The sequence below is a fragment of the Colletotrichum scovillei genome (assembly GCF_011075155.1).
Source record: "Colletotrichum scovillei strain TJNH1 chromosome Unknown Contig00010, whole genome shotgun sequence".
NCBI classification, from domain to species: Eukaryota; Fungi; Ascomycota; class Sordariomycetes; order Glomerellales; family Glomerellaceae; genus Colletotrichum; species Colletotrichum scovillei.
Genome location: NW_023336268.1, coordinates 4,585,248 through 4,604,047, shown reverse-complemented (window position 1 = coordinate 4,604,047; position 18,800 = coordinate 4,585,248). Strand labels below are relative to the sequence as shown.

Genomic DNA, 18,800 nt, shown 5'->3' with positions numbered 1-18,800 from the left:
GGAGCAGAGGCGCAAGGACAGGAAAGCGAGGCGTGCAGAGAGAGGAAAGTTGGGAGAGGCAGGTGACGAGGACCGTACACTACGCCTGTTCAGATCCTGAACCTCTACAACTAATCAAGGAGGATTCGGGCCATTTTGATCATTAGGAAATCTTAATAAGGAAGGCTCTCATCAAACAGTCTCCCTAAGAAAAAAGCAACGGCAGAGTCAACAAGAAGTGCAAGTATGTGCTATCAAAAAGATCAACATCCAACTTTTAGACAGATGGGTATCTATTCTATTAACGAGCGCAGGGGGAGAAGTGATGACCTCAAGCCCTGTTTTCTAGCTTTCTTGCCCTATTAGGTATTGTAATCTAATCTAAATGCTGACACAAGTCGTGGACAGACAAAATCATGTCAATGCAATAAGTATTACTCCAACGGCTGGTCCGGCCGCCGAGCCGATTACCATTTTCAATGGCTTGGTAATGGGGGCGCTCCTTTCCCTGGGCGTGGCCAGCCCGTGACTACTGAGCGGGAGAACGTGTGACTTTGTTGAAAATAACAGCGTCCCTGTCCGGCTCTGCGAGGCGTGAAAAGTTTCTAGGGCTGACGAACGTCAATATCCTGACAGCTTGTCCGCCTTTATCCCCCGGGAAAGATGACCATGGGATGATGTCCTAAGCTTTCTAAAGCGATATAAGATTGCCAGTGTGGACATTGATGCTCGGCCCAACATAACCCAACATGATGGGTCTGGAGCCGAGGAGGCGTCGGGTCGACTGATGCCAGATGGCGCCTACTGCTGTCCAGGGCAAGGCTGGGAGATACAGCCCTTTTGGACAACAGGCACCAGTGCGAGATGTTCCCGGAAAGGAGGATATGTATGACCGCGGGCAAAGCAAGTTCTCCGTAGTCGCATCACAGCAGAATACGACTGGCATATCGAAGCAAGCCCGAGCCAAAACGCGGCGTACATTCACGCCTCAACCTCAAAAGACGGAACACTCTCCCTGCGCCTGCCGGAAGGCATTGGCAAAGAAGGACTGCATCGCCGTGTAGTGGAACAAGATACCACCGAGAACCGCCAGATGCCACAAGTTGTGGCTTCCGCCAATGTAGTCAAACATGCCCGGGCACCAACGCTCGGGAATCTTGCTGGCGTAGACAAAAGCGCCGAGCAGGTATACAAAGATACTCTTGGCAATCGGCGTGTAGAATTCCCAGACAAAGTCGGGCCCGTGGGAGAAGTAGAGCTGCAGGATCGGCAGGAACCCCGTTGCGCCAAGACCACAGAAGAAGGCGACGCGGGCCCATGCCATCTCAGCTCCGTTAAAGGTCGGGTGCCATGGGAGGATGACGCCGCCGATGCCGAGGACTGCCGTCGTACCCATGTACAACCAGCGGCTGACGGGATCGCAGTAGAAGGCCGTGTACTCGGTCGTGACGATGGACGCTGCAATCAGCAGCGAGATGCCCGTGTAGTCGACACACGCAAAGATGCTGATTGCGTCTACGTCGGCCACGGCGTTCATGGTGTGCCAGATTGTTGAGCATACCAGCGTCAGACACGCCGTGAAGAAGAAGACGGCGGCAACGAAAATATCCGTCTTGGTGCTGAACTGGAAGTTGATGTTGCGGGGGTAAAAATAGAGGGCGACGGCGAGAACAATGAAGAGGCCAATGGCGTGAGACCAAATGTTGACCAGCTCGTTCGAGGGGCGGAAGGCCGACCAGATGCACTCGAGCTTGGACTCGGTAAAACGATATCCATCGCGGATGTGAGGGTTGATGCGCCACGGCATGGGGAGGTCGTCGTAGGTGATGAGTTTCGTCTCCCTGGCCCGCGCGACGGCGTGGGCAATCTTTTCCTCCAAATTCTCAGCGGCGCGCATGGCTCTCTCGATACCCTCGTCGACGACCTCTCGCGCGAGCCCGATACTCTCGTCCACAACTCTTCGGCCCTCGTTCATGAATGCGCTTGCCGTGTCGGCGGCATTGGCGAGGCCTTGCTCCCGCAACTTGTGCGCCTTGTTCTCAAACTCGGTGAGCATGTCGTCCAGGAGCTCGATACCAACGCGGGCCTTCTCGTTGAGGGATTCGGCCGAGGCCAGGGCGCCCTGGTACCGGGCTTCGAGTGTCTCCACCATGATGTGCAGGCGCCTGCGTCCGGCGCCGAGGACCTCCTCCGAGGCAGAAGAGCAGCGAGCGCGGACGGTCTGGAGGGTGGAGAAGGCGCGGGATATGCTCGAGTCGAAAGTGAGCTCGCCGTAGTTTTCGAGGAATTCGAGGCGGCGTTCTAATTCGGTCAGGAAGAGATCGACCTGTGGAGGAGTACTGTCAGCATGTCTCTCCCCTCGTGTTCGGACAAGTTCTTGTCACAGTGTCTCTGTAAGAAGAGAAATGCAACCCTGAACGGCAGCCGAGGTTTGTAATTGCAAGTCAGCATACCTTTAGTAACAAGTGCTCCTCGCCGTCCATGATCTGGTTGACAATGGACTTGCGTCTAGGAATAAAGTGGGAGTGTCGTCTTTTCCGAGCAACTTCGGAGCCCTCAGTCTGAGCTCCCGAGGCGGTGGCAGTGGTGAAGTCGTCGTCGTCCTGAATGGCGGCGCCGCTGCAAGGTGACTTGAGGGAAGCCATGTTGGCAATGGGTTCCATAACTCAACCAACAGGAAGTCAGAAATATGTAGGTATTAACAGAAGCACCTCGGGTATGCTTCAAGCGAAAACAAGGTTCGGAGTAGGGGGCTCGGCGGTAGAGACCGCAGCCAGGTAAAAGGTTGGTGGGATTCCGGATTGTTGAACTATGTCGGTCTCGCCTTCGTTTGGATTTACACGTGCAAGTGTGGTCCCGCAGTTGTGGTTTTGGTTGTGTTACACTGAAGATATGCGGTGTTTTGGTGATAAGGAGTGCGGTTGTGTTGTGGTTTGTAGATTTGCGGGACGAGTCGATGTTTACGGATAAGCCCACGAGCGGGAGGCGATGGCAATTATTGGCTTATACACCCAACGGGAGGGGAGGGGCCTTGGCGTAAAGGGCGGGCGGTGGAAGGGTGGAGGGAGCGTGGGAGGGATGAGCAGGAGGAGGAGGGGAACGGGAACAGGAATGCAGGTCAGTGAAACTCAGACAGGACAGAGACCGAAAAAGAAGGGACCGAAAGAAGCAGCTGCTTTCTCCAGGAAATAAAAAAGCGTTCTAAGTCTGTTGAGGTAGTTGAGCGGCGGGCGGATCTCAACAATGCGGGAATCGGATTGGCCGGGGCGTAAGTACGGAGAGGAGCAGGCCGCAGATCGACAGAACAGCTGGACCCTGGTGCCTTTCTCGGGGGGAAGGTCAAGGGGGACCTTTGGAAGGATGGGATCGGATGGCGAAATGGAGTACGGAGATACTTTTAGGTGCCTGTCTTGCGAGAAAACACAAAAACGAAAGCTCCTCGGATCGGATCCTTTTTGCACGTGCGTTTTGTTTTTGCAAAAAAAAAAAAAAAAACGAGGAATAGTAAGCAGACTCAATTAATGGAGCCAAGAGATAGGTACGAGACGGGAGCTTTGGCAGTTGAGAAAGAGACTGAGAGACAAGACAGAACAGAGCGGGAGGCGAATTCCCAAGATTTGAAGTGGTGCTTTGTGTCAGCAAGACGCAAAGTATTTCCGTACTCAATTACCGAGAGCGATCCGAGAGATAAAGGGGAAGAGAAACAGAGAACGAGCAAAAGTAACAAAAGAAAGAGGGAAACTATTACAATAGGGAATTGCGAATGAGTTGCGGAAGCGCTCAAGCCAAGCCGCGCAAAGTGGTTTACGGATAGTATTCGTAAGGTACCTTGCAGAGGCCGGGGTTGTTGGCTCTTCTCATCTCGGGGCAATGTGGGTTTTTCTGCAGCTCTAAAGGGACATGACATCCGCCATCGGAACAACACACAAAAGGGACTGAACAGAGAGGCACCTGTTTACGAATCGGAGTCCAACCAACCAGAGACCAAATGGAGCTCCCTCAGGACAAAGCAGGACAGAAGAGAAGAGTAAACTCATCCAAATACACAATCAAGGGAAGCAACCGAATGTCTTGAGAGGGAATCCCGCATGAACCGTGAATCTCAAGGCTGTTGTTCGGTTCGCTTTGCTGGCCCCGAGCGGGTCCAGCGCCTGCATGGCCCGGTAAACTTCGGCCCCAGCCCAAGGCGCGCGTGCCGTGGCGTGGCGGGCCTCTGATGCGCGCCACCAATCGTCGTCATCCCTTCCTCGCACCCGTTCCCACAAGGGGCCACTATCTTTTTTTTCTTCTTTTTTTTTTTCCCCCTTCTTCTTTCTGTCTTTCGTCCACCAGTGAGAGTGCTTACTGCTCACCTGTTGCACCTGTTGCACCTGCAGCAACGAAACACACAAAAGTTGGTGCAGAGTGACGGACTAGTGTAAGATCTTCAGAAATGCGTGAATGCCAATATGCAGCCCGTTGCCGACTTTGCCTTGCCGTGCCGTTGCCATGCGTTCTCCGTACGTGTGTAAGAAAACCAAGCCTTGGGATGACGACCCCAACGGCTGTCAATGCCTTGTGAGACGGAGGGGCCAAGGCATGGTCCGTACTCCGTACGCTGTTTACCTTACACTAGCATGTGCATGAAAGAGCTCCGAGACTCCTCTTTAAAGGAGCAGGGTTGAGGTTCGAGGAAATCCCGTCAGGTGTCGGGTGTTTCCAATATGGCAGGAATCAACAATGACGGAGCCCCGAGCTCCATCTCAGGCAATAGCTTCACAATCGCTGGAACCACTTGTCTCTCTTACCACTCCCATTCGGATCTTCCCGCTTATGATGCGTACCTTAGTCTGCCGGACAGCACGGCAAACCAAAGGCTTGGGAGATGACGCTCGACATTGGGGAAATTCCCGCCCTAGCGTGCCTTGTGATGGACAACCCCAAGACCACATCCAATGTCTTAGACTCTCGTTGTTGTCCATGACTATCCTCAAGGTACCTTAGCTGCTTAGTTCCAAAGGCACTATCCGATAAGGCTTCCGACTAGTTTCCCCATGGCGTGCCTGAAGATGTATGTACGGTAATGTTCTACCCTGTAAGCTCTGTATTATGGTATCACTTGCTGCGGCCCAGCATGTGCTTCACCAGTGCGGTGCATTCCCTACCTTATCTCACCTACGGCCAAGTCGTGTCTTCCTAACCATGAGATCCGCCGGAGCATGAATTGGTCCACAGTCGCGAGAACCAAGCAGAACGCCGCTCATGGCGGTCTGTAGATTGTAGTGCAGATTGTGTTCCTGTCCAGGTTCTTAGAATCTTGGAGGTGGTGGTGAGACGGGACCACGGGAGCTGGGAACTGCTACCGAAAGCACGGTCCCTGCGGTGCGGCTGCACTGATTTTCCAACGTCCGCCACGGTACGGTGGTGGTGAGCTATGGGAATATTAACAAAAGCATCGGAAGCAGACTAGATCCAACCACCACGCCACGGCTGAGGCGTCGTACCCAGACTTTCCACCGCACCCGTCTGTTTGCGCAAAAAGTGCAAAACCGCCCAATCCACCCCATTCGTCAGATCGCGCCGGACCACCTTACCTCGCCCTCCTTCAGCCTTGCGCACGCACGCGACAAGAGAGACGTCGCGATCCCAACTTCGCCCCGAGGCTTTCACGAACAATTCTTTCTTCGGAAAACGGCGATCAAACAAATCAGCTCCAGCGAATCCATCAACGAAATTCAAATCGAGACCGACACAGCTGTGACCATACCCTGCCAATCCTCATCGTCAACTTCTTCACAGCCCCCACGAACAAAAACACAAGAAACCGCAACAATGGTAGTCAACGAGCTCGTATCAGACAAGAAACTCGGCGCGGTCCTCCAGACCTCAGGCTACGCCCAAGACCAAGCCGCCAAGCTCCTCCACCTCCTCACCGAAATCACCCGCGCGGCGGCCGAAGAGTCAGGATCAGCTTCTTCATCACCAGAGCTCCAAGCCGCCCTGTCAAAGGAACAGAAACTCCTCCTCACAAACATCTCGCACCTCCGCGGCCTGCACCGCTCTGCCAACTTCGACGCCAGGGACACAAAAGCCCAGACCGCCGAGGCGCGCCACGAGGTCGACCGCCTGCACCTCCAGCTGCAGAACCTCTACTACGAGCAGCGCCATCTCGAGGGCGAGATTGAGGCCTGCGAATCTTACGAGTAAGTCGGGGGAGGCCTTTTCATCTTCTCTTTCTATACGGCCGCCGGCAAGCGTTCATGTATAGCTAACATCTTGTGACTTTCCAGCCACACCTACCAGAAGCTACCTCTCATCCCCGTCGAAGAATTCCTCGCCGAGCAACCAGAGCACGCCGACGCCGACGAGGACGCCTTGATGATTGCACGCATCGGCCACGAGCGAGTGGGACGTGAAGCTCTCGAGCAGCAGAGGCTCGAGTTGGTGGGCAGGAAGCAGAAGCTCATTGCCGAGAACAAGAAGCGCAAGGACGATCTGGCCAACCTCGATAAAGATTTGGAGAAGTTCATTGATGTGAGTTCTAAAAACGCGATTCTTCCTGTTTTGCGCAAAACTTGTCCTGCGCATCAATTGCCTAACCTCCGCTGGTGTAGGCTGCGAAACCCATCCAGGAGCTCTTCGAAAAGGTTGTATGAAAGCGGCAGATGGAACGTACTTCCCCGTTGGACGAGCTCGATCTTTCGGCTGCTGCACGAAGTGTCTAGCAGAAGATGCTTCGGTATCAATAGATCGTGTACCCCACTGCTCTGCGAGAGCCTCTGACCCAGCTTCGTGGCTCGGCACTTCAGCTGGGGATGCCGCAGAAACAAGATGGCCCAGCGAGAATTCTGAACACGAGCATCTGCGGGGGAATCAGTCTACTAGGCGTTGCGATGCCCTAGTATCCTTCTCAAGGCTGAACTCGGAGTCTACGGATGAGGACTTTTCTCGAAAGCCGCGAGCATGCCTGCGAGGGTGGGGCTACGGAAGGACGGCATCTAAGCTCAAAGGGTATATTACGGTGACACGCACCCGCGGGCACCGTTGAACATGTCAAAGTTGGGCCTGGGGTGGCTCTGTTGCTGACAGCGCAGCGTAATAGCGCGCTGCGCCTCCAAAGGGCTGCCGATGGGATTGCAAAGAGGAGTGAACATCACAGACGGGGTCCGATAAAAGACCACAAGGCCGAGGAAAGGCTCGCCTCACACCTTCATAGCCCGCCGAGAACCACGACGTCATCGCAGACGATTGGCGTCGTCAGCTCAATAATCAATATTATACAGGTCGAAACATATTTCGTTCAAAAGACAAGTGAGCCGTGTTTGACGTCGGGACGTGTGAAATGCTCTGGGGGTGGGTCTGCCCGGGGAAAGTCGAGGGAACGGCTGTTGAACGGGATGCTGTCGTCACCCGCGCCGGCTGCCAAGGAAATTCCGACTCGGCATAAGCCCGGACGGCCAGCGAAGCCCGCCCGGCCGAAGCACAAGTGACGCGTTGGCTGGGGAAGCAATGCACAGGGCAGCCGTAGGTCTCACCTCGGATCCGATGATGCGACATGTCAGTCCCGCAAGGTGACTGGTTGGTTGATCCGTCCGGCTGTCGGGGTCATCGGGGATGGAAGACTTTGGGCGGTGAGTTATTTTTGTTCTTTGGCTTTCAACATCTGAGGCAAGTCGTTTCATACGTGACTGGAACAATTGGCCAGAAGCAGGTCGTGTTGGCAAAGGAAGGGTGCAAGTAGGCCGTGAGGTCTTCGTCGTCGAGAATTGCGCTGGCTGCGCGGATCGCATATTGCCTCGTCTCTGTCATTCGCGACCGTATGCTTCGAGAAGCCTCGAGGAACATGAACGGCAAGTCGCTGCAGGAATCAAGTCCGGCATAATGGTCCCCTAACACCCCATCAACCGTTCTTGCTTTCTTGAGGCCACGCACGCTGTCCTGCAAGCTTCATCCTGTGCTATGCAAGAAAAAGTATGCCCATCTCGACTGTCTCGCAGGGCTTGTTTCAAAGTTGTTTCCCGCATTGGAGCAGAACAGGACCCCGTCGGCCGACAAGACGGCCCCGGTGGTAAACGGGCAGATGCGTACGCAGACGGATATGATGGGGCGAACTTCTGAATCGCAACATGTTGAGACATGCCACTTGTGACCGGACGAGTCTGAGTGCCACATTGGTCCATGGATTTGGTGTCTCAAGGGTAAACCGTCCGCTATGCGTGGGTTGGGTACTTTGCAGACGTAGATTTCCGAGAGGAACAACAATTGTACCAATTCGGTCTGAGGCTTGCGGGAGCCATCGCACGCTGAGTTCTAGCTCATCATCAAGACATCGGATGCTTCAGCCGCACCGGACACGCATCGATGCCTTGACTTTAGCTGGGAGACGGGGGCTCTTGTGCCACGATGGATGTTCTCCGATGGATGTTCTCAACCTAAAATTCAACTCCTTCCTGCTCATGGATGCAAGGCTCAGTGACCTCGCAAATCGCACATAGTCGTTCATCATGATGGGTGACGGACTAAGCCAAGGCCTGCCAAGTAACCGGGCGGCGACGGAGTCGAATCGTCGATTGGTGGATGCAAGGTATGGTTCGTGACTACGTTCCCTTGGTTGTCTCCGCTTCTCCAACACCTCCTCTTTTCCGACAATCTCGCCGTTGATATCTGCATCTGGTGGTTATGCGGCATGCCACCGGTATGGCGATCCGCGAGTGCGGGTCGACGCAGGTTCCGCAATGACAATAAGCTAGGTTGCGACCGGCGTTGATGGGGTTCAACGGCGAGTATCGAGGTGAGATGGTGTTCGAGGAGGCGCTCCGATTCCCCCAGGAAAGCCCAAAGACTGGCCACATTGGTGGCCGTAGCCGAACCATTTACCTCTGAACGCGGTCGGCTGGCGAGGAGACCTGGAACTCCATGTCTTGCCTTGCAAGGTACTGGTCCAGTCGGCCAGTCAGATTCGGAGCATCAGAAACGTTCAATCTCAAACGCCGGCCCGCCAAGTGCTCGCCCACCCCACCATCCGGCAACCCCCCTATAGGTGCTCCTGGCACCTGCAATACGCCTTCCTCGGTCTTTACGTGTTGCTGACTTTCTTCATCATATTAGTTGGCATCCGAATACGTACTACGTATGTATCTCCAATGCTCATTGCTGACTCCTACGGTGGAGGTTCGCGGAATACGGATAACCTCCCGTTGCTTGCGTTGGCTTCTGAATAGGTGGTCGAGTCTCTAGATGTCGCGAGTGCAACGATTCTGCCAAGATCGGAGTTAAGCTGAGGGAGCAATTACGCCCGACATTTGCGTGAATTACGAAGCAATCGATGGACATGGCCTTCCTCATCGTATTGTGACCAAAAGCTCATATCCGACAATCCTCGGACCAGCATGCTCGCCTTATCCATTACGGAAGAAGCAAGTTCTCGCTTGTGATTGAGTAATTGCGGAGTGTGGCTGGGGCAACTCTACGAGCGAACAATACAAGAATTAGCCTGAAGCGGACGAAGAGCCCGCGGTATCCTTTCTTTCAGACATATCGCGGCCTGAATCTGTCCGGGAGGAATAAGCACCGTCAGCTATCCGTACAAGGATGGCAGCCCATTCGACGCCACCCGCCTCCAAAGATGACCCCTCTGTCGAAGTTGGTATTCTCGTGTTCTGTACGAACAAAGTATGCGAAGACTTGTCTGTGGCCTGCCCTACCTGCTATATGCAGATTGCGGGTTTGATCTCAGGTCTCTTTGCTACTTCACTGCCATGCCGTCTCAGGCGTCTATAGAAAGCACTAGACCAGCCAGGCCATGAATAGATGCCATTGATAGCACGAGCATCTCAAGATGGCTTGGATGCGGTGAGCACGGGGCTGATGAAATGCGCTAGAAGCTAACGGCGTTGATTTGATGATGTTGATGCGGCTCGCGAGGCCACGCCGAACCTGCATTGACCAAGGCCAACCGCCCGGGTGTCTGAGCGTGGTTGAGACTGGACTGGCTGGTGAGATGGATTGTTGGTGATATGCACTTGTCGGGCACATGTCGATATCGGACAGTGTGACCAGGGCATCCAAGTCAACGGGATGCAGGTCGAAATTTCCCGCCCCGGCTGCCGTGACCCGTCACTGCTGAATCTTGACAGGCACGTTTGCAGTTTTGCAACCCTGGGGCCCTGGTAGAGACCTGGCCAGAGCACCTAGGCCTGGTTTTCATCTGCTGATTTGGACTTCAAATTTTTTTTCGATCTCCTTGGCCATTGCGACTCTGGAAAGGGGTCAGGCAGAGAGCAAGAGGAGCCGTAGAGGCTAAGTGAAGAGGAAACGGCCATGTCTCAGCATCCCATCACTTCGCAGCAACGGTATCCCAGCACGCCACGAGATCCCACGTCGGCTCTCCAGTCCGACGGTGAGTGAGCAGGAAGGCCGCACTGTGACTGGATTGGACTGACTGGACAGCGTCAGATTCAGCGCAGGATGACACCAAGTGTAAGTTTGGCGATGGTGGGACGACTAAGAATATCGTTCGCGGGGCCTCGACCGCAGGCTAGTCTACCAGAGTGTAATCATCGATGCGAACCCTGGAAGGCGAAAAGCGTGCGACAGGTCTGGTCGAAAAATGCATGCCATGAGATGACATTTGGCAGGCATGCTGCCTTGCCGTCCCGTTGCCCATGCCGTGACCAATTTCGCCTGTGTAGGCGCGTTTCGCTGGTCATCGTTATCGTTCGTCGTCTAGCTACCCATGACCTCGTTTCTTTAGGGTCGCATCTTCTCGCCCTATGACGACGATGCCGCAGCAAAGCTGTGATGGATGACGACGGCAGCCACAGCTGCCACGCTGGAAGGGACCCCCTCCTTCGACCCGCCGTCTGTCGACAGCTCAAGCTGCAGCGCCGCTTGTGAGAGCTGGGGTTGGGGAAGCACCCCCGAACGAACCAATGGCCACTACGAGACTGCGAGACTGTAGCTCATTAGACGGTGTCGCGACGTGTAAAAAGGTGTGCGCGCTCCCAGACTGAGCCACGATTTGCTCCGCTTGGCGTGCCTACGTACCACTTTGCATGTGGTCCCGGCAGCTAGAAGCGTCCTGCAGCGCCGCAGTGGTAGGTAAATCTCCCAGACCTGAAGCATTGTCTGTGAGACTGCGATAGCGTGGTACCGCCAGCAGCATCTGCCCGCCGTGTGTTTCGATTCGTCCTCGCACGCAAGCATAGCATAGGTCCAGCGGCGGCGGCGGTGGCCCTGGATACCGTCTTTGTCCCGTGACACTGTGGCACAAGAGGCGGTATCCATGGCGCATGGCTGCTCATCCTCGCTGGCCTGGCAAACGCGGATAGTGGCAGGGTTGACTGCTTCCAAGATAACTCGACATGTTCCCTTGGCCGGATGGTCAACGCGCGGTCGAATCGTAGGAACGATAGGTGTTGTTGTTGGTTAAATCGAGAAAGGACTAGCGGTGTCGAGCTTTGGGTGTTTGATGATATTATGGACTATCTTGAGCTCCCGGGTAGCTAGAGTCGTATTGGTCTTGAGCTTGTGATGGGAACCCAAGTGCTCGAGAGCATAGTCGTGGCTTGGTGGTCATCGCATGCTTTTCACAGCTGACAGCTGATAAGAACTTAATGCCATGGAAACATATACAGACCAGCTGTCGCGTCGCACAAGTAGGATACATGTCGAACTGCCTAGCTGGTGGCAGCAAATTGACGGGAACAATCCTCGGAAGAAGTTGACTTGTTGGACTGACAAAGTAGGCAAGCTAGTACAAAGATCAAGGCACGTCATTAGAGATCGATGAAGTCGAAGCAGCCGAGGTGCAATCATCAAACAAAAAGGAACCAGCGGAAGCTGCCTCACTTATCATCCGCCTCAGGTATTATCATTTAGACCGGGCCTGCTTGAGGTAAGGGAAGGTGCCTTAGCCTCTACCCTATGACACCTTGTCGACTAAGCAGGCGCCTTACGACTGCAAGGAAGGAAGAAGGCATGAGAACTTACCTTTGAAGTACCGCCTTGAACAATAAGGTAAAGAAAGCCCCACGTTCGGTTGTGAGGTTAAGCTTCGACTGCTTACTACACAGTAATCTGAATCCGTACTCTGTACACCGCCCCCTGAGCGACTTTCCACTAAGGATGGCTAAGCTTCACAACCTGGTACAAAAGGAATCCCCCTCCACGAGTCCACAGAAGCCAAAGCATTCGTACACAATACGGAGTACTTGCTTGTCGATTGCATTGACGATTATTCCCGGCCGGATTCTACGCCTTTTCCATCTTGAGCATCCACCAGAGCCACCACCGAGACTGGCCTGAATGAGAATCCAGAAACAATTATGGGCTGTTGAGCTCTGGACCTCCTTTGTTTGTATGTTTTTGCAGGGCTTGAATGGAATGGGGATTCAGGAGGTCCGGGTCCGGCTCCAGTCTCCATTGTTGATGAGTTATTACTCCTGCCGCCTGCGTGCCGTGGTGCCCTCCAGCTCTGTCATCGCGGGAGCGCCGTACTATGTCCGCGGGATCCAGCACCGGATGTCGAGTTGCCTTGGACTTTGTATCCGTACGGAGTAACCATCCGCAGTATTGTTGGCTGTATGTACGCAGTACGTACCTGTCACAGGTCCACGGGTCCCCTGCCTGCCGCACGCTTGCTCGGTGAGGTGGAGAGCTGGCGGTAAAAAGGCAGCACAAGGTGGACCTTTCACTGCACTGTGACGCCCCCGGATCGAGCACTTGAAAATTGTTGGTGGGGAGGTACTTTTCAAATATCCCGTTTGGGCGAGCCAGCCCGTCAGAGCGGGAGGAGCGACCCCACGGCACCTTGGCGTCTCTAGCGTCCCTAGCGTCGAAAAAGGCACAGGCAGCAGGCAGTCTTTGGCCTATGAACTTGGCATCGCTGCATGAGAAGCGCATACTGTGCGGGGATCTTGTGAAATTACGTCCCAGTCATCGTAAAAGGTGCGACTGTTGGCTCTTGCTGATTTTTCTCTCTCACAGGAAGCTATGTGATACTCAGAATGATCTACTGTGTAGAGAGTAAAAACTCGCAGGGAGATACTTATCACCTTATCTGTACCTACGTCCGTGGTCTGAGAGAACTCTTGGTATTGAGGCTGGAGTCACGAGGAATATCATGTCAACCAAGGCTGAAGCACCAAATGTATAAGCAAGAGATGACACAGGATAAAGAAGGTTCGAATCGAGCTTGAGTGAAGCCACTCGCCAAGTGCGGCTGTGCAGTGCCCGACAAGCTCCTGTCTAGCATTACCGGCTCGCACTCGATCATGACGCAGCGTCGCACATGATCACACTTTCATCATCACAACAAGCTGCCCGGCTCAGTCAATCTATCTGAAGGGGTTCCCACGCTCTGCAATTCGACTGCCTATACTAGACTCTAGAATGAGTTGTTGACGAATATTGGCTCCGCTCATGCTTGGAATATTGGCCAAGCCTCGCAGAATATGAGACTTCCTTGGCCCAAGTTACTATAACGTTGACAAGCAAATGGCATGGCATGGCGGTGCTTTCCTTTCAATCGTTATCACTATCGGCACGAGAAGCTGTCACAAAGCGAAATCAACGAACGCTACTCCGTTGGCTAACTCCGTAGTTCGATATCGATTGGTCATCATCAACACGACGGAAGGAAAAAAAAGAGAGAGAGAAAAGACAACCTCAACTATACATCCCGGCCGTACACAGTGCTCGCGATTGACCGCTTACTCGGTAATTTCTTCCTTCTCATTTCCCGCGGGGCGATTCAGTACAAGCGCAGAAAATTCCCAAGGCAACCAGACCTTGTCCGTGTATCCGTGCCACCCCTGCGAGCTCTCATGGGCCCACGTCCCTTTTCGCGCTAAAGCAATTATCGAGGCGGAGGATGGGAGTGAGGCAGGCGCAGAGGCAGCCCACTAGATGCGATGCGAGCGGGCGAGATGCGCTAGCCTCAGCACGGCATACCCCAAGGCCCTGGCCGCCCAGGCCAATCAGAGGCGATCCTTCTTTCTCATGAGCCAATCATGATTCAAGATCACGTCCAAGATTGGTCTAGTCTGGCTTCTAGCACACTGGAACCATCTCGACCCTCGCTCTGTTTCTTGCTTCTTTCTCTTTTTTTTCTTTCATTGCTCTCTGTGACCTGCGGCCTGCGGCCTGCCTCGCCTCTTCACCACCTCAATCTGCTGCAGTTCTCCGGATCAAGGTGCCTTAGTAACCCCCCGGTCTGTTACGGCTGCCATCACCGGTGCTAGGAGACCCCCAGCTCGTCGTCTCGCCAATCCAGAGGCTTCCACTCCCCATTTCAACGATTTTGCAAGCTGCACGTCTTCCTACCTCATCTTGCAGGCGGCGAGCACCTCCTTTATACCTCCCTTCCATAGTATGCCTCAGCAGGTATTGTAGATATCTGTCTGGGGCGGTCGAACCCCAGCGTCACTGTATTGGGGCCGTCTTCATACTTGGGGTGCCGTTGGTTGTTTTGGTGAGAATGGAAATAAAACAGACAAAGTTTGGCGGCAGAGAATATTGGTATCCGTACATCTGGGAGCGGGTCCTCCACGCCCAAGCCAGGCTGTGGCGCTGGGCCGACACAAGTACTCTGTACAAGTGACCCTTTTCACTCCCCACGTCCCATCTGGAACCAGTCTGGTCTGGTCCAACGCAAACAAGCTCTGAGGTGCGCGTGTGAAAGGGGAAGAGGGCTGGTACGAATACTCCGTACGTATACAGAGGTGAGAGTCCAGAGCAAGGCGCGCCGCACCTCACCTCAGAGAAATCAGCGCGCCCCCTTTCTCTGCCGCCCCCCCTCGTCTACCGTCTATGGTCTACCTCACTGCGTACCAGGCCTGCCTTACAATATTACCTGTCTGTAGTGTACCACCCGCGGAACACTGAGGTGGACTGGACTGGACCTTAAGGTACCGCACCTTACCTTAGCTTAGCAGACCCGACCCGACCTTACTGTACCCGTGTCCACCTACCTACTACCTCCTGGCTCCTGCTCCTGCTCCTCCTCCATGCCCAGGTCCCTATCCAAGAAATCATCCACTCTCACTACCTTGCACTTCTTCCCTCCTTCTCTCTTCCTCAGTCTGCCCCGTATCCATTAGTCGCTATTCTCCTCGTGAATATCATCCGACAAGACGCACTCTAATTCTTCCCAGTCTCTCCCTTTTTCACTCCTTCTCTCCCCCCTCCCCCCCTTCCTCCTGTCTGTCACCTGCTTTCCTCCTCACCCACACTCAACCCTCTTCAAGAGACAGAGTGAGAGAGCGCGAGAGACCACCATCGACCTCGACCGGTAGGGCTCCAATTCTACGCGTGCCATTCGCAATTTCGGCCCAGAGGTTTCCTGATTCTCCTCCTCCGCCCTACTTCCCTCTCCATTCCTCTCTCCCTCTCCCACTTGCTGTCTACAGTCGCTGGTCTCGCTCTCCCTCGAGCAAACTTCCACCCCCCCAGTCAGGCTTCGCACATTTCTCCAAGCCTCTTATCGGCTGCTTGCCTCGACAGACAGACAACCTCGCCTTCCGTCGTCGACCTTGCTGAGCTGTCGCCTTATCGTCGACCTTTCCATCGCTGGCAACGCGCCTCACCGAAGCAACATCCTCGGTCGTCACCATGTCATCGATTTTGGCCTGGGCCTCGCGCCGCGTCGGCGGCTTGGCCATGCTGGGCTTGTTGGGCCTGAGTTACTGGGTTATCTCAAAGGAATCAGCTGCTTCTGCACACAACTATTTGCACGAGGATAGCCTTAGCTCTTCGACTTCGACCACCAAGGGCGCTGGCATTTGGACCGAAATCTACGCCTACTACTGCTTGTTTATCCACATCCTCGTCTTCGCTTTTCCTCTCCGATGCTGCTGGGCTGTCTTTGACATGACCCGCCAGCTGAAGAAGATTGCTCGCAACAGGACTCTCAGAGACTACAGACTCTCCCACCGTCGCCGTGGTTCCTCAACCTCCTTGTCCAGCTCGGAGACCCTTACGTCCTCCCACGGTGGTTCTGCGTCTAGCAGCGAAGCTGGCGACATGGAGCCCGAACTCTACACCGACGGTGATGCTGAACCCGATCGCGTCATCCACGCTATTATTGTCCCCAACTACAAGGAGGAGATGGATACCCTGAAGGAGACTCTCGAGGTGCTGGCTTCGCACCCTCAAGCTCGCAGCTGCTACGATGTGAGTACATTTGGACCCCCTTTTGGCCACACAGTTGCCCTGGTGGTCAATGATCACTGATCTGGCGAATATTGTCGTTGTCGATTGATACGCGTACAAAAACTGACACTTGCATACTAGGTCTACTTGGGAATGGAACAACGCGAGCCCAACGTCGAGCTCAAGGCCATGACCCTCATTCAGGAGTTCGTCAAGAAGTTCCGCAGCATCGATTACACCATTCATCCGTCCGACATCCCAGGCGAATCTGCTGGCAAGGGAAGCAACGTGGCATGGGCTGCCCGCAAATTGAGCCAAAAATATTCAATGACTACCCGCAAGGATGTGATCATTACGGGTCTTGACGGTACGTGCGCATGTCAGATTCTGAGAATCTGCCGCAGTCAATGTTTCCAATTTTTGCGCATGTAGGATGATTCGCTGACAGAAACGTGGGGTGTACAGCCGACAGCCATCTCTCATCCAACTTCTTCGCTTTGCTGACTACCATGCACCTGGCCTATCCCGAAACAGCAAAGACCACCATGTACGCGGCTCCAATCATCTTCGACCGCAACGCCCACAGTGTTCCCGCCATTGTCCGTGTTGCCGACATCCTTTGGGGTGCTGGTGGTATGTCGGGACTGTACTCCGGATCTACGATTGCGCCTCCCACCTCCGTCTACTCCGTGCCCTTGGAACTTGTTGACCGCGTCGGCGGCTGGGACTGCGACAACGAGGCCATCGGAGAAGATTTGCATATGTACCTCAAGTGCTTCTTCGCTCTCAACGGCAACTTGACCGTCAGGACCGTCGTCAGCCCCGTCAGTCAGAGCAACGTCTGCGGCGATGGCTCCAAGGGTCTCCGCGGTATCTACTCGGACATGCAGGCTCGTTACAAGCAGGCAATGAGACATATGTGGGGTGCTCTCGATTCCGGATATGCGCTCCGAAAGGTTGTCGAACTCTGGCAGGAAAGGAAGCACACCTCCCGCGCTTTCCGTCCGCTTCACAACTCCATGGGCGACGCCTCCGACGTCTACGTCCCCGAGACGCAGCTGGACCAACAGGATCCCGAACAGCCCAGAGAGAGCGGTGTTTTCTCCGACGTCACCCACGATACACTGCAGTCTCCTAACTGGGAACGCATCGTCTACCTGTTCCACCGTCTCTTCGAGGCGCACTTCCTTCCCCTTCAGATGACCATCTTCGTAATTTCATCCACTCTGTACGTGTGGGTCACGGAGGGCAATAAGGAAGTCGCTCACCTCAGCTGGATCTTCGACGTTTGCAACATTCTGCGTACTTTTGGCTTCATGGAAATTGCGCTCTACCTCTTCTTGTATGAGAGCTTCCACCGCATCTGCGTCAAGTCCCGCCAACGTGAGATGACCGAGGCTGGTCTGTCTGAGGGCATGAACTTCTCTTACCGCAACGTCAAGAAGAACTTCATTGACTACGCAATGGTTCCGCTCGTTGCCCCTCTCTATGGTGCCATTCCTTGCGCCCAGGCACAGCTGTGCCATTTCTGGACGCTAGACTTGGTCTACTCCGTCAGCAAAAAGGTTACCCGGCAAAGAGCGAAATCCCTCACGGCAGCCGAAATCGCGTAACGACAATCATTTTCTTCTGTGTTAACTTTTATCTACTCTTCGACAGGACCTCGCCCTCCCCGCGGAGGCGTCGATGGCTCACATTATTTTTTCTTCAATTCGACGCACAGCCCAATTCCAGGAAGACCCACCAAGCGGCGGTTTTTAACTCGATTACGTGTTTGAAGAAGTTGGGGCTCCCAAGAGCCTCACGTGTAAATAGATGAGGGCATTCTTGATATGCATGGCATGGCATGGTATCGGCATTCTAGAGATTTCGGGGATTCATGGGGCCTCAAACCGGAGTTCTCGGAGCAATACGCAGGAACTTGACGAGCGAGAGAGCCGTCCAAGTGCATTCGCTTATACGGAAGACGAAGTGGAAACGATGGGGTCGGACATATCCAGGCCAGCATGACGAGGCTCACCCACCAGCGGCAGGAAGATGCCGGGATGGTGACGAAAGATGACTGCATCCGCTGGGGACGGGACAAGCCCAGCAGGAACAGCTGACAATGGGCTCCAAAAGAGCAAGACGGGAGGCCGACACGACAGAATCCCGGAGCCCATTAATTTGGACGAGTCCTATAATATTTAATCTTGTGTGTACATAGAACGATTCATGATCATGGCAATTGACGCTAAGACGTGGATTGGACGGCGTGGTTAACAGGAAGAACGTTGCCACGATAAAATTGATGTGAATTATACATTATTTGCGAGCAATTCTATGTGACTTAGTTTGGGTTCCTTGCGGTTTTGATTTGATCATGGCGAGCAAGGTAGGCATGAATATGATGCAACCTCACGTTTTTCTAGAGGAAACCACCCGGGCAAAGCTCCCTCGTTAGCAGATGCAATGGGATTGATCATGATGAAGGAGAGAATTTCGAACGAACGTAGCCAAGGACAGGAAGCCGTTCCAAACAGCTTACAGTGGTCGGTCATCCGTCAGACGGACCAACACCGCCGAGGACAAGCCGCTAGAACCCCGAAGCCTCTCGGAAGTTAAGATATGACACCCAATCAGCTCCCATGGATGTCAGCCACCGGATGCCCAGTGTCTTTCTGCTTGGTTGTTGTGTACGGAACACTTTG

At 54.1% G+C, this 18,800-nt stretch overlaps 3 protein-coding genes across 3 annotated transcripts; 2 read left to right on the top strand and 1 right to left on the bottom strand.

Annotated features, from left to right (window-relative positions):
- Positions 1-466: 466 nt before the first annotated feature.
- Positions 467-3,049, bottom strand: HER10_EVM0012219 (uncharacterized protein). The gene is made up of 2 exons (XM_035481617.1): positions 2,433-3,049; positions 467-2,305 (listed from the first exon to the last, which is right to left on the bottom strand). Exons 1-2 carry the CDS (start codon positions 2,640-2,642, stop codon positions 974-976), a joined length of 1,542 nt encoding a protein of 513 aa, XP_035328588.1. The 5' UTR covers positions 2,643-3,049; the 3' UTR covers positions 467-973.
- Positions 3,050-5,076: 2,027 nt separating this feature from the next.
- Positions 5,077-7,249, top strand: HER10_EVM0001040 (uncharacterized protein). Its single transcript, XM_035470802.1, has 3 exons — positions 5,077-6,161; positions 6,249-6,492; positions 6,573-7,249. Exons 1-3 carry the CDS (start codon positions 5,791-5,793, stop codon positions 6,612-6,614), a joined length of 657 nt encoding a protein of 218 aa, XP_035327565.1. The 5' UTR covers positions 5,077-5,790; the 3' UTR covers positions 6,615-7,249.
- Positions 7,250-14,743: 7,494 nt separating this feature from the next.
- HER10_EVM0013372 (uncharacterized protein) lies at positions 14,744-18,365 on the top strand. Its single transcript, XM_035482733.1, has 3 exons — positions 14,744-16,131; positions 16,252-16,477; positions 16,576-18,365. The coding sequence occupies exons 1-3, from the start codon at positions 15,571-15,573 to the stop codon at positions 17,721-17,723; spliced, it is 1,935 nt and encodes a 644-aa protein (XP_035328699.1). The 5' UTR covers positions 14,744-15,570; the 3' UTR covers positions 17,724-18,365.
- Positions 18,366-18,800: the final 435 nt, after the last annotated feature.

Coding starts and splice junctions, on each gene's coding strand:
- HER10_EVM0012219 (XM_035481617.1), bottom strand. CDS start 2,642: ATGGAACCCATTGCCAACATGGCTTCCCTCAAGTCACCTTGCAGCGGC. Junction 2,306..2,432: donor AGGAGCACTTGTTACTAAAG/GTATGCTGACTT, acceptor ACTCCTCCACAG/GTCGATCTCTTCCTGACCGA.
- HER10_EVM0001040 (XM_035470802.1), top strand. CDS start 5,791: ATGGTAGTCAACGAGCTCGTATCAGACAAGAAACTCGGCGCGGTCCTC. Junction 6,162..6,248: donor GAGGCCTGCGAATCTTACGA/GTAAGTCGGGGG, acceptor GTGACTTTCCAG/CCACACCTACCAGAAGCTAC. Junction 6,493..6,572: donor ATTTGGAGAAGTTCATTGAT/GTGAGTTCTAAA, acceptor CCGCTGGTGTAG/GCTGCGAAACCCATCCAGGA.
- HER10_EVM0013372 (XM_035482733.1), top strand. CDS start 15,571: ATGTCATCGATTTTGGCCTGGGCCTCGCGCCGCGTCGGCGGCTTGGCC. Junction 16,132..16,251: donor AAGCTCGCAGCTGCTACGAT/GTGAGTACATTT, acceptor CTTGCATACTAG/GTCTACTTGGGAATGGAACA. Junction 16,478..16,575: donor GATCATTACGGGTCTTGACG/GTACGTGCGCAT, acceptor TGGGGTGTACAG/CCGACAGCCATCTCTCATCC.